The 15817-nt window shown below is 39.7% G+C and overlaps 1 protein-coding gene across 4 annotated transcripts in view; it reads right to left on the bottom strand.

Annotated features, from left to right (window-relative positions):
- LOC126353875 (phospholipid-transporting ATPase VD) overlaps positions 1-15817 on the bottom strand; it is a 357121-nt gene that overhangs the window by 109464 nt on the left and 231840 nt on the right. For all 4 annotated transcript variants that reach the window (XM_050003064.1, XM_050003065.1, XM_050003062.1 and 1 more), the window contains exons 3-4: positions 3301-3505; positions 933-1125 (exon numbers count right to left, since the gene is read on the bottom strand). In XM_050003064.1, coding sequence (XP_049859021.1) covers positions 933-1125; positions 3301-3505 — 398 coding nt within the window. The remainder of the gene's footprint in view (positions 1-932; positions 1126-3300; positions 3506-15817) is intronic.

Here is a 15817-nt window from a genome sequence, read left to right as displayed (position 1 = left end):
ATAAAAAAAAATGGATTAAAAAATGTCTTAACATGACTGAAAAGAGCTTAAAACGACTCCCAAAAATGATGTAGAACTGGGAAGTCTGCAAATTAAATTTAAAAAATCATATTTTTACAAATCATAAGCTGGGTGTTTTCAATGAATTGAGAGCAAGGAGCAACTCGTCCAGAAAAAATGTAAATCAAACGACTTCGGAACTTCACTGCCCTACAGCATCTGTTTCATATGTTGTAAAAGGGAAAAAACGAGAAGCATCTTAAAAATGCTATTGTTGGAGAACAAAAAGGAAACTATGTTCCTCTTTAAAAGAGCAACAGAAAATTGGTTCACAATGGTCAAGGCTAATTAAGTAATTTGAACATCTACCACTTTGTTTTTCAAATTTGAATTTAATAAAATTTGATTTAATAAAATCCAAATATTGATTCTGAAACTAAATTAAAATATATTCTAAAACATTTCAAAAGTGTTTCACTTTTTATTTTGAGATTACTCAGTCTTATCACTCAAAAATATATTTGATCATTAGTCATTGTTAGCCATTTTTATAGAACTTCAAAAGCTTGATTATTTATCTTAATTTCACTATGTACTCAAAGTTCATATTCTTAAAGATGATGACACAGAATTAAAGATACACATACTTGTACTTTGTAGAGCAACATATCAATAAGCTTTCACTAACATAGAATCTGTAGGGATGTATAAACAAACAACAACATAATGTTACCTTTTCTTTTAGAAGAGGAAGTTATGTTGAATTCTGTTCTCATATTCGTACATAGTATGTGTGGAAATAGTGTTTATTTAAATATAGATAAAATTACATTAAAAACAAAAAGTACAAACTGTAATTTTGCATCAAACATGAACAATATTTTACAAAAATCTACATCAATCTAATTTCTTTTCCAATATAAACTTATTACCTGCATAGACAACGATTCCTTCCACAAAATCTGTGTTTTTCACCATGCAGTCCCTCAAAAGAAGATTATCTGTGCTTACTGGTACTCTTTCACCATCTGGATGCACAATTGAACCATGAAAGCGATAGATCTTTGTTGTTGGCCCATCAACTTCCACCACTGATCGGAATTTACATGGTTCAAATATATCTTGCTAAAATCATGAATAATACGCAGTAATCAGCATTTTGGTTCATGTCATAGGAAAATAGCAGCTGCATGACAGACACAATGATCTTCAGTTCTATGGTAAATTCATAAAACAGTGCTTTATAATATTATAACTATAATATTATAACTATAATATTATAACTATAATATTATAACTAATAATATTATAACTATAATATTATAACTATAATATTATAACTATAATATTATAACTATAATATTATAACTAATTTTCCGTTAAAATTAATCTTTTAGTTGAAATTCATGAACTCAATGTTTCTATTATTTTTATTAATTTAAATTCACATTGTATTGCCGGCTGGATGCCCCAGAGTATAAATTCAGTAGCCTATTTGAAAAGGTTTTCTTTTTCACAAACTCTGGCACCTATCCTTCACAAAGTGCAGGTTTTGTCTAAATTGTATCTGTCCACCGTAGGGAACTATGATCAGTGTGTTGAATTTCAGTGCCATGCTTGGCTTCTTGATAAGGATGTGAGAGAAGGGAGAGGATGAAATCTGGAGCCGATACATATCCTACTCCTCTTAAATCACACAAAGGTCACTATCCAGCTTAACATTTCCATATTGCAGGTAAATTATCATGAACAGTCTGATATGCACTCACTTCTTGAAACACCATGAATAGGGTTAGGGATTTAACTCCAGATACTGGCATAAGTTTGGTGATCACGAACTTTACATCACCATCTCCCCTCTCTTTAGAAAAATCATAAAGGTTGTTGACATTTTCTTCCACCACCACAATTTGAACCAGATCCCTCTTCATGTGTGTTAGTAAACTCTGCTGCAAAAGAGGGTATGGAGAGAGACATTTATTTTGCATAAAATGCATCACTAATATGAAACCATACCACTGACTATTGCAATGAAGAAAGTTTGCTGTCATCAAGCAAGGCAAAATATGATACCATATGAATTTCTGATTGTCAGATTTGCAATGTTTTCGGGTACATCACAATAAAACATCTTTATAAATAAAATATATTCAATGCAGGATCATACATCATGACACATTTCAATAGTTTTCAATGTTATGATCATATATTCCTATGCATCTTCAAATCCCACGGGTGCCATTAATCATTCAGCAACTTGGAGACAGGATTTTGTCCTGTAGCAGAATCTATACTGGCTGTTTTTTATTTGTCCATTTCCTCTAAGATTATCTGTCCTAAGAACACAAATATTCAGTACTGAAAGTAAACTGAAGTATGAAAGGACATTGCTAAAAATACCAATTAGTCAATTGAATGGTTCAGCAGTTCTCCAATACGATAAAATATTCAAATCTGTATCACTGTCATAATGAGGACAGTCACTAAATGTGAAACAGTATCAGCAACTTAGAGTTCATTAAGTTTTCCAGTGTCTTGTTATTTAGCAGCTGAATCACATTTTCCATTCCTCCAGGTTTCAATATCACACTCTCATAGGTGTCTCAAGTTCAGGGTCACTGATATTACCTTTTCACCCATTTAACACTATTCTACTTAAAAGTACTATGTACCGTCTACATTTTGTCCCAAAATTTGCAGTGTAATAAAAAAGAACGATGTATTATTACAAAATAACTTTCTGCGGGAGTGTTATTGAACTTAATAAGCTCATTTATTTAATTTAATGCATGAAGTTCTCATTTTAAAGACAAACTGTATGTGGTCAGAAGAAAAAATAAAAACAAAACAATTACATTCATTCAGTGGACGTTGATAAGCAGTAAAAGAAAGTTAGGGTTTAAGATCCCATTTATAATGAGCCATCAGAGATGGGAGAACAAGGAGAAGGATGGGGAAAGAAATCATCACAGTCCTTTTCAAATGAACTCTCCAGGAATTTGTGTAAGTTACTTACTGAAACTGTGGAAACCGTACATTTGGATGGGGATTTGAACAGCCATTCTGCCAAATGCAAGCCTTAATGAGCTATGTCTAACATAAAATTTGTAGGAAAAAGGAAGTGTGTGACTGGTCCTAATTCCTAACAGAGAAGTTATTTATAAGTTAGACATAAATTACAGAAAATCTAATCAACTTACAACGCAATTCTAATTTGATGCAAACATAAAAGCTATAGACATAGAGTAAAATAAATTATTTTAAATAAATGCCCTCAAACATTTTCTGATTATGCATTACCTTCTCCACAAAACCCCTCGCCACTTGTCTCTGTTTCAGATTGGTCTCTCCATCCAAATTGCAAGAATCAATATAGCAAATACCATTAGGGTCACTGGACCGCAGAAGAAGAATATCTGCAGGAATTACCTCATTGTTTGATAAATGTACTAGGTCTCCAACTCTTACTTTCTTCCATAATGTTTTTTTGTACCTCTCTTCATCACTGTAAAAAGAAAAACACATCTGTAATGCCAAAAAGACTTAAGTAACCAAAATATATAAAATTAATGAAAGCACAACCATAATAGCAATTACTCTGTCTGAGAAAAAAAGTGAAGCACCCAGAATGAGAAGAGGAAACAAAATTAAATTTCACAGCTTTAGGGGATATGTGATGTCATTTCAGTGATTATAAAACTGAGTGAAATTTACAAAGAGCTGGACAGCAGGAGCCTGCTTATAGGTACGAGACTCCATCCCCCTCTAGCCAGAATGCATGCACTTACTCAGTTGGGAAGTATGTCATTAAGCTATTGTATTAACTTGTTTTAACTGGTCTGTGATATCCAGTATACTGGCACTGGCACGGAGTTCACATCCAATTTGGTCCTACACACTCCGTCGAAGAAAGATATGGTTATCTTGTTTGCCACAGGAGTGTCTCAACATCATACAGGCAGTTCATGACTATGCATTCCACATGTGGATGAGCAAAATGCCCACATGGTACCATCACATGACAGGGAACATTCTGTGGCAAACTATCAGAGTTTCCTTAATCGCTAGTAGCCATAATCTGAAATCATATCTGATGGGTCTCCGCACCATGACGCCCTGTGTACCATCACCTAGCCTCTACAAGACATTGGAAGATTGGGACCTCTCCCCAAGTTGGCACCATAATCACCAACGATTGTCTCCGGGGAGTATTACAGAACAGTGATTCATCACTGGATACAATGTGATGTCATTCACCAGCAGTCAACACTTCCCAGTCATGGCACCACTCCAAAAACAGCCATTTGTGGTGTTGTATTAACTGCAGCCTATGCATGAAATGGCAATTCCTAGTCCAGCTTCTGCTATTCTGATCAATGGTGTAGGATTCCACAGAATGTTAGAAGGCTCCCTTACTTGTTATTGGATGGCAGAAGCAGATGGGAATGGGTTACAATGTGTCTGGTGCATGATATAGTGATTTTCCTTGTGGTGGTCAGACATGATTGACTGAAGACTTGATGAGGAGTATGCGTGCCCTCACATTTCCACGCAGTCCAACATGAGGCCATTGTCACATCCAAATGTCCCACAAATACGGATACTGCATGATTTAACCAGCCAGTCAATTTGAGACCCACAATGTGCTCATTTTCAAACTGTCAGGTGCTGGTAACATGGTCTCACTTGAGTGTGCAACATCTCCATATCCTTCAGAGTGATTACTCAACTGCTGTTGCTGGTAACGACATTAAAGATACCCAACATTAATGCTCTGTTGGGGTCATTCTACTTATCACAGATAACTGCAATTCTGTCCACTTAAACATTCATTAATAGTGTGTACATGTACACAGTTACATCAACATTAGGCTGTTCCCAAGGGACCTCCTTTTTTCAGATCCAACAAGTGACTGACAGAAAAAAATTCAAGAAATTTCAGACTGAGGAACTGTTTTTTTGTCAGAAGTCTATCCTGTCACTGCGTCAACTTACCTAACACAAAAGGGGAAGTCAATGACAGCATATATCATGGAATAAGATAAATACAGCTTTGTGTGTTTTATGCTTTAACAGCATGATTTTAGAAGAAAGATTAAGAATCAGCATGGAACCTATGAGCTCACAGATGTTAAGAGACCAATTTTGTTTATTTGAAGCTCTTATTAAACTTTATCACTTTACACCCTGCCGTTGTTTTGCTTATAGCCCTCTTATTACCTGATTCCAATTTTTAATGAAATTAACTGGTATAATATATTGCTCACCCTTGGCTCACAGGGGCTCACAAGCTTGTCTGGTTCTTGTATACATGTTTCACTCTTAATACTAGATTCCTCATTTACTGCTGTCCCCATAATCTCTACCTGGTGATAAATTCTAAACCTGCACATTGTCATTACTATCCAACCAGAGCAAAAACTAATCCTTCTACCTCTGATCTATTGTAATTACAGTAACGTTAGATAGAAATTGTGCCCAGAAGCATGAATTTCATCTGAATCAATTTTCCTGCTATTGCTATTTTATGCATTGATTATGTTATGTCCCAGATGATGTAAGACATGATTTGAGGTTACATCAATCAAAATTTATGCTCTTTGCATTATACTATCCAGTCTGTTTATGTGACAAACTGTCAAAAGCTTAAATAATTATATTTTACAGGGCAGACCAAGTGATGTTTAGGAAGTGTGTCAATGAGATTCTGAAAGGTGTAATCCAGGACGTCCCACCGATTATTGACTGGGTTTAAATCCAGGGAGTTTGGTGGCCGGGAAGTACAGTAAATTCATTCTTGTGTCTTCAAATCACACATGAACAATACACGCTGTGTGATACACTGCATTGTCCTGTTGGTCGATACCATCATGCTGAGGAGGAAAAAAACGGCATGCAGTGATGGACATGGTGCCCTGTACCTAGTTATGGACATGGTCCCCATGGACCATATATCTTCCAGAATGACCAAGATGATCCAGAGAATGCCTCAAAAACAATCCCCCAACCATAATGCACCCTCCTTTGGCCCGCACCCTTCTGTAAACTGTTGCAGGGCGTTCACTTTCAGGCATTTTAGGCTGTACATACCAAAAGTCATGTGTCTCATTGAGCATAAACATGAATCATCTGCAAAGGCCACATGTCACCATTCAGTGGATGTGCAGTTGCAGTAACAACATGAAAATTTCAGCCTTCATTGCTAATAAGCAGTGTGCATGGGCACATGAACCAAATGCATGCTGTGGAGGCCCATAAGGAGCAACATTCGCTCAATGGTCATCGAGGGCACACTGTTGGTAACCCCTAGGTTCATTTGGGTGATCAGTTGCTCAATAGTTGCACATCTATTTGCCCGTACACATCTCCGTAACTGACAGACATATGAGAGAAACAACATCTACGTGAGCTAATAAGCATGATACAAGCAGGTGATGCACTGTTTGTAAAGCTGAGTTTGACGAAGGTAAGTTACATCCAACAGAGCAAGATCCAATGACAAGAAGCAGACAAGATGTTCATGAACTTGGCAGAGACCAGCGTCACATCTGGAATGTCATTCATGAAACTGGTTTACATCCTATCCAGCAACAAAAGTTACACACTGTCGGGTCCAGGTGACCTCTCTAGCTGTCTGGAGTTTGTTGACTGGTTCCTACAACAAGCAGCACAAGAGCAACATTTACCTGTCGTGTGATGTCTATGGATGAGGCTTACTTTACCCATGAAGGCATTTCCAATTCACACAACAGCCATGTTTGGGCACTACAAAATCCTCATGCAACGTACATACATTGTCATCAAGAGCAATGGGCTGCAAACGTGGGTGGGAATTGTGAATGACTCACTCATATTGCCTTAAAGGTTAATGCTCACACTTAACTTGTGTTTTTGCAATAAGTATTGCCTGCACTCCAGGAGGATGTACCGTTTGACAGTCAGGCAGAACGTTTGCTTCCAACATGATGATGCAACTCCACATTTTGCACATGCTGTACAATATCACCAAGACAGGCCATCTGCTGACATACAAATCGGGCACAGCGGACCAATGCGGTAGCCTCCACATTCGTCAGACTTGACACCATTGGATTTTTTCCTCTGGTGTACCATGAAAGACAACATGTGTGCAACACCATTTGAGAATGAAAACGACTTGGTGGCTCCTATTATGGCAGCAGCAAAAGTGTTTCAGACTACTACTGGCATAATTCAAAGAACACGCACATCCCTGCGTCACCGCTATATTCTATGTCAGCATGAAAACGGTGGTCAGTTTGAACAAATGCTACGACTTGGTCATGTTAATTAACTGATGGCACGTCTGTATACGAGAGCATACTCTTTTTCATTTACTTTGTCCTTTTTAAGCCTGTTTTAACATAAAACATGGGAATGTGCTTGTTTTCATTTATAAAGAAGGTCGTATGGCACGTTAGCTATGTATGATACATGTGTATGTGACACTAAGTTTTTGCTGTAGTCATTGTGACGACGCTTTCTTTGGATATACATTTTTCGTGAAGTACTTTTCACTTTGATTACAGATGTACATTTGTCAGATTTCAGTTACGTTTATGTAGCGCCGAAAATATGCAAATACGTCCCCGAGTTCCTATACGCAAATTCATTCCTTTGATGCTCTTTTTCTGTCCTTACATCTTTGGTCAAATTGTCTTTCCATACCATGTATAGAAACTCAATGTAAGATTTTTGCTAAATAAAGCGCGGAATGAGACTGAAGCAAGTACCATTATTCGAACCAGAAATCTTCGTATTCCTTGCTGGAACGGTTTGTCACTCAGTGCGGTGACCGATTTGCCTCAACAGAAAGTGATAGCGGCAAGAAGTGAAGTAATGGAACTTCAGCCGGTAAGCAGTCAAAACCAGCGAAACTCAGGTGACGCAGGTGTTTGCTCGCTGACCGCGACTCCAGGCGCGGGGCAGCTGGCAGTTCGTTAAGTAGGTCACGCATACAGCCGGCGCTCCTTCCTGACGTCATCACCCCCCACCTCACGCAGCGTCCACCCACGCGCGGCACACACCCTCCGCCTGCTGTTAGCGTTATGAGCTCTCCAGTAGCCCAGTGATTCACTGCGGAGCAAGTGCTTCCCAAGTGATGGACCATTCACGGCCGTACGCCTACAATCGCTGGCCACTAGGTCCCTAAAGCTGGATCGCACTGTTTTACTGATTTTGGTGTAGTTAAGTGACTGTGTGTCGAACGTCCACAAAAAAATGTCCGGTCCAATAAGAAAGAGAACTGTTAAATAACATATGGTAACTTAACCACAGCAAGGTGTTAGCGAACAATTTTAATTAATCTGAAAGGGTCATAAAAGAATAAATTCGTAACATTTGAGCACTTGGTGAAGAACAGTCGAGTTCTGAATTAAGGCGCGTTGTGTGTTGTATGATAGGTCTGTTCCTCCTTGTCCGCTCACTTATTGTTCCTTCCTGCCACGTGGTATACAAGGTCGCAATGGGATGCTACATGACGTTGGAACAGCGACAACTTATCTTTCACCATGCCAACGTCCTACAGTTACAGAAATATTTCCCATTTGCTAATAGCCAGAAATACGGTTGAGGATGCTATAATATAGTTTGAGAACAAGAATGGGATACAATCTGTCCCTCAAAAAGGGCAGCCAAGCAAGCTCAATGAAAGAGAAATCAATTATGAGAAAGATTAATCCTAACTTTCTATTAAGGGCAAATGAACGTGAATCAATTGCCCGGAAGGTTACCAGGGAAGACGGTGGTAACGGAATAAGTGGCAAGGGAAAATGCCGTTCGTGAACAAAGTGCCCCGAGGTGAAAGGCTCCAATTCCAAAGTTCACGTCACCAAAGCGTCGAGATGGGAATGGTGGTGTATTTGTCGATGACAGCAAATTCAATGTCTTCTCAACAGACGGAAGAAAAATGGTGCTGGGAAAGGCAAATGAGGAGCTGCAGGATAGACATTTGCAACCTACTGTAAAACAAGACGAACGTTGTGGTTTGATATGGGGATGTATTTTGTCATCTAGTATGGGAGAAATTACATTCATGGCTAGCATGTTGAACAAGAAATTATCCGCAACATCCAGACGCAAAATTTACAAATGAGCGCATAAATGGAGGATTAGACATACATTCAATTTTTTCTGAAGTAATGACCCGGAGTACACATCATACCTTGAAAAAGAATGGGTTCTTTATAATTGATAGTCATTTTTGAAAGGGCTTTACTTCAAATTTTGGCGAAATGAATTAAGGACGGAACCAGGTTCTGTACACATAGATACACATTTATGCATGAAAAGGGCTTCATTCGAGACACTGCAAATTTGTTACTGCGACTTCGTCACAGCGACGTAGTTTATGAATGGGCTTTATTCCTGAAATAGCGCCCTTTCAATGATATCATCTCCACGTGCGATCTATCGAATACTTAATGCATTATGCGTTACGTTTAGCTTTCGTAGTGCAAGTCGTATATGTTAAACGATACTGCTAAATTGTATGCATAATGTACTGAAGCTAAAAGAAACTGGCATGAGTATTCAAATACAGAGAAGTGTAAACAGGCAGAATACAGCGCTGCGGTCGGTAATGCCTATAAAAGACAACAAGTGTCTGACACAGTTGACAGATCGGATACTACTGCTACAATGGCAGGTTACAAAGATTTAAGTGAGTTTGAACGTTGCGTTACAGTTGGGGCACGAGCGATGGGAACTGACTCTCCGATGTAGCAATGAAGTGGGGGTTTTTCCGTACGATCATTTCACGGGTGTACCGTGAATATACCAATGCGGTAAAACATCGAATCTCCGACACCGCTGCGGCCGGAAAAAGATCCTGCAAGAACGAGACCAACAACGACTGAAGAAAATCGTTCAACGTGACAGAAGCGCAATTCTTCCGCAAATTGCTGCAGATTTCAACGCTGGGCCATCAACATGTGTCAGCGTGCGAACCATTCAACAAAACGTCATCGATATAGGCTTTCGGAGCCGAAGACCTACTCGTGTACCTTTTGTGACTACACGACACAAAGCTTTACGCCTCGCCTGGGCCCGATATTAGACTGGAAAAAGGTTGCCTGTTCGGACGAGTCTCGTTTCAAATTGTATCGAGCGGACATGCACAAGTATGAAAACAACCTCATGAATCCATGGATCCTGTGTGTCATCAGTGGACTGTTTAAGCTGGTAGAGCCTCTGTAATGGTGTGGGGTGTGTGTGCAGTTGGAGTGATATGAAACCCCTGATACGTCCAGATACGACTCTGATAGGTGCCATGTACGTAAGCATCATGTCTGATCACTTGCATCCATTCATGTCCATTGTGCAATTCCGACGGACTTGGGCAATTCCAGGAGGACAATGCGACACCCCACACGATCAGAATTGCAATAGAATGGCTCCAGGAACATTCTTCTGAGTTTAAACACTTCTGCTGGTCACCAGAGTCTCCAGACAGAAACATTATTGAGCACGTCTAAGATGCCTTGCAACGTGCTGTTCAGAAGAGATCTCCACCCCCTCGTACTCTAACTGATTTATGGCCAGCCCTGCAGGATTCATGTTGCTGTTTCCCTCTGGCACTACTTCAGACATTAGTCGAGTCCATGCCTTGTCGTGCTGCGGCACTTTTGCGTGCTCGCGGTGGCCCTATACGATATTAGGCAGGTGTACCAATTTCTTTGGCTCTTCAGTATATGAAGAATGATGAGTCCGTAATGTATGTATACCAACAAGTCATTGAGACAGGAAGAGAAAATTGAGTGTGCTTTCTCTAATTTGATTGTAACGAAGAGCATGTATCAGAAAATGTCGAAGAACCAAGTTTGTTTTCCTCCAGTTTCGTTGGGAAAAATAAGAATCGGCGTAAGATTCTAATATGTGCAGCTTTGGTTAAGGCTAGACATTTTGATAACAAATAAGAAAATAACTATCACGTTAAGTGATGAAACAGGTAACCGGAATAACTCAGAGTCAACACGGTAAAAGAATATTATAAAGTCATTGCAAGTGCTTCCGAACTTCATAAGCTTACCATGAGGCCAATAGAAACTGAAGATCTATACTACTTATCAAAGTGGTGGTTGTGAACATACTACAGAAAAGGGCTGCTGTCGAACAAATCAAAACGTAAACATGTTCTAAAATACCAGAAGTCGGATTTCAGTCATGTTGCCTAATGCATTTTGAACGTAGTCAGTTACAGTCAGATTGTGGCTTCTGTAAGCGTAGGAGGATTACAGAAACGTGTTTTGATCTTTTATTTCTGGAAGTGTCTTGTTTTTAATTTTGGAAAGGCTTAAACTAGAGCAATGTCTATTAACAGGAACAACATGCAAGACTTTCAACGTTTACTTGATTGTATTCCGCATGAATATAGGCATTTCTATGATGATTTGATGAAATGGTCTGTACGTAACGTTTGTGCCGCTACTGCTTCAGATGATCAATGAAACCATGTTTATGTACTTTGATTAGCGTTACAATACTTTGAAAATGTATTACTAAAGAAAAAAAAAGAACTACCTGAAACTTGACCATGCTTATGAATTACTTCCACGCAAACAGGACCTTATTCAGAGATTTTGGCCTTATTTTTTTCAATAAGATTGCAAAACCTAGCAACTGCAGTAATGGAAACATTTCTTTACTCTGTTTTTTAAACACTGGAAATCCAATCCTGTTACATTCCATGTACTCGCCCACAGATGTTTTCCTTCCTTCCTGAAAACTGAAGATTTTGGAGTAAAGGCCTTTCAGAAATGAATGTATCAATTCTCCAAAAGTTATTCAGACAACTCCTCAGTCGCCAGACCTTACGCTCAGAGACTCAATGGTATGGACTCGATGACTGAACCGGCTCGAAATAAGACATGAAAAAGAAGCTGAAGGAAGAAAAGCAACTTACAGTGGTTGCGTACACAGCGAAAAACAATGTTTGAAAGTGGTTATAAAATAGAAGGGATAGAACACGAAGTACTGAGTTGCGATATTATTCCTGCACTTAAGAAAAATAATGATGTGAACGAATATGAAAGGCAATTCTGTATTAATATTATGTAAGAAAATATGTATTATAATTTCACTTAAGACACTATGTACCACAGCTTGAATAAATTACTACAACATAAATTTTCATTTACTGACATTTTATACGCTTATTAAATGTATATTTGAAAATAAAACACATACTATCGCTATGCATGCGACAGCATGTGTAATTAATATGTTCCAAAACGCGGCGCATAAAAAGGGGCTTTTCCGGGACTCATACCTCGAATTCTATTGATGAGAAAAAGGCAGGGTCGAGTGTTTTGGATAATATTTGGCCCAGGGACCATCTGCATACCCAACAGAAGGATCGCCTTAGCGTCGCTGTCGTACAGTACAGGGTCAAACAATGAGCATTACACACTTCCTGCTGCTTAGGCAAATGGAGCAAATCGGTTGGTTCTTTTTTGCATTTGATTTGGTCTACGATGGGCTTGAGAAGACTTCCGGAGGCGCCATTAGTTCATGGACGGTCCCTTGGATAACATCACGAAAAAGGATTTTTGGTATGTTTTCGGCGTCACCTGCGGACCGAAAGCCAGGATTCCAAGATGGCTAAGCACAGGGAATAGCTGAAATTTATACCATATATACCTAAAATCCCGATTTCGAATAATCTCTAAAATTTTCCTGATATCTTTATCTGTTTTCAAGATACGGAGGTTCAAAGTTACTCTATTTCTACACGCAAAATCCGGTATAAGGCGAAATATAAATTACAAACAGCACCAGAAAACTGCTCGAATTTTAACTACGCATTCTGTAGGCATTTATCTGGGACAGCCATTTCCCCGTTTTCGAAAATTTTTACCCGTAATCGAGAAACACCCCACAAACTTGTTTTCTGGGCACAAAACACATCCGCGGATTCCGAGACGGATATATGCAGCAAATAGCTGCAACTTTTACGATGTATTCCTGAGATCCATATCTCTAACAATCTTGAAGATTTTATTGGCATCTTTATCCGTTTCCGAGATACAGTGGTTCAAAGTTACCTGACTCGCACACGTAAAACACACGTGTAAAATCTGGTATGAGGGGAAAACGTATTGACATAGCACGAAGGAATATGCTTTAAAATCTCTCCCTTATCACCTGGGAACCCCAAGTTGTCGCACTGAAGCACACGCAAAAATTTTTTTGCGCCTAAAATCCAGTCTGAACTGTAAAATTAGTTATGCTTTTTTTCAATTTCATGTAAGTAAAATATTTACATTTACTGGTCAATATCTTTCTTTTCATATCAGCTACATGCCTTGTTGCGACAGGAAAAAGAAGGGGAACCAGCGGAAAAATGCTCCTGACCGAACTCGAAATTGGAATAGGTCTCTGTTTTGGATAGTCCTTGGCCCAGGTACCAGTTGCCTCATTCTAATCTTATCTTCCGCAGCACATTTAAAATTTTTTTTGCATGTGAACATGTTCGCGCTTTTTATGCGAAGAGAGAAAAAGATAGTGGCAGTGAGAAAGGGACGGAGAAGTAATAAATACTGGAAGATAGTAGACAGTGGTCGTCATCCAGAAAAAGCGAAGGAGACAATGGTGATATGAGAGAATGAAAGGGACATTATGTCTGTGGAACATAGCTGACAGCGACAGAACAGTGCTTGGAAAAGAGTGAAGGAGACAGCGCGGAGGGCGAAGGGGGGAATAAAGGAAGAGAAAGATCGTGCAAGTGGGTGAGAACCTGTGGTAGTGAGGGAGAGTATGCGGCAGTGGAAACGAGGAATATAGTGATTGTGGCAGTGAGAAGAGAAAGGAGCAGTAGGAAGGAAGGAAGGAAGGAAGGAAGGAAGGAGATCCTAGCAGTAAGAGAGGGAAAAAGTGAGACAGTGACAGTGAGAGGAGTATGTAGTAGTAGGACAGAACGAAGGGGACTGTGGCTGTGACAGAGGAAACAATGACAGAGAGGCACAAAGAGACAATGAGTTGCGCTGAATGTGTGAGTGAGAAAGGGCAACTGAGAATGGATGGGTACGAGTGACTTCGAGCGATGGACTAGTGGGTGAGTGAGTAACATTTGGGGGAGCTTGTGGGAGATTTAGGCGAGCTGCATACTAGAAAGAGCGCGAATATATTCGCACACAAAAAATTTGGGAAATCTTTTTTGCTGGTCTTGAGAGTAGCTGGCACCACACTTTTCAGTAAGAGTCTTCTAAATAAACAGGAACATACATTTTTGCCTTCCGATAGGAGCATTCTGCCGCTGGTTAGAAAGAATGAAGAGACTGAGTGTATTAATGATGCCTCTGTTTTACATAAAACGGAAAAGTGACGCAGGCTACAAATGCAGATGTTAGATGTGGAAGAGTAACTCGTACCACGAACCTAAGCTGCTGTCCCACCCTCCATCTCCAACATCACAACAAATAAATAAAATAAGTAATTAACGCACCTCAGACGTTAGAACAACTTGATGACTTGCTTTTGAAACATTTTCTTTAATTCTGTTGCTATGAAAACATAAATCTCCGCTCACAAGCAACTTATCCACAATTCCTCGAAAAAGATAGAAGCAGAAGGAATAATTTATTAGTTCGTTGTCAACTGAAAAACAATTGATTTATTATTAATATTCTTTTCAAGGGAATCGACTTGGCACCCCAACGTGCGCGCTGGACTGTACATCCATGAAGGGACTGCTCTCTTTGCGATGAGTCCCAGTTTATTTCGCAAAATAACCGGCACGTGTATTCGATTTGGCAAGACGTCAGAACCCGATATTATTCGTAAGCAACCAGTGAAAAGAATGTCTTGGTATGAGGTCTTGTATATGCGCCAATTCTAGGCTGCCAGTTTCTCAGTATAACTAGCATTTCTTACGGGAAAATTGATTTTAACTGTAAACGTAAGACAATCTTCATTCTGATGTTTACAATGAGGTACTTAATAACAACAATTTCATTCCAACTTTTACAACGAACGTCACTAATAATTTATAATTCTTCTTAGACAGGAGACTTAACACATGAGAAGGAAGTGGTTGGCGCATGCAGCCAGTCTTATTTCTTCCTGGATCGAGCGCAGCCGATGAGAATATGATTAATGTCCTGTAGCTCCCTACAGTCGCAAAATGACGTTGGTTATGTGGCGAAGATTACAAAGATTATGTCGGTGGCAACCATGGTTGTATTTCGAACAGCAAAGATCATCACAAACCGTCTCGCGGCCCCTCTGTCAGACAAGTTGTAGTTAAGAGCCCGCTTTGCTGCATACCGTTGCACCTTTGATAAATGCGGATGGATTCGTCTGTACCAGATGTCCTTGAGTAAAACTTTAGCGTCCCCTGCCTCGTTCCAGTCACTTTTGGTCAAGCCTCCAACTACAGAAGAGATATGTTCCGCAAGAATGCATCTTTCTTTTACGCCAGTTTTCGTCGCGTCATTGCCAACTGGTTGATTTTTTTCGGTCCCCGCAATCCCAGAACAGCAATTAATCCACACAAATGAGACCCCTTACAATATCGGACTTGAACCGAACCGGTAACAGCTATTCGGTATGTAAGATGTCGTCTCCCCTTGTTTTCACCGTGGAGTGCGAGTCCGTGAGCATGAGAAGATTGTCACCCGCTATGGGCATGCTTTAACTTAGTGCTCTGTCGACGTCTAGGAGGTGGAAGGGAGGGGAAAGGAAAGGGAAGGAACTATTGATGTCAGCTCTATCGGGACTTCATGCGGTATCAGCGGCGGCGAGAGAAAACTTGTGCCGGGTCGGGACTCGAATCTGGAATCTCCCGCTTACTACGCAGTTG

Source organism: Schistocerca gregaria, chromosome 3, assembly GCF_023897955.1.
Source record: "Schistocerca gregaria isolate iqSchGreg1 chromosome 3, iqSchGreg1.2, whole genome shotgun sequence".
Lineage (NCBI taxonomy): Eukaryota > Metazoa > Arthropoda > Insecta > Orthoptera > Acrididae > Schistocerca > Schistocerca gregaria.
Note: the sequence above shows the minus strand (reverse complement) of the source record. Positions and strands in the feature narration are given on the sequence as shown.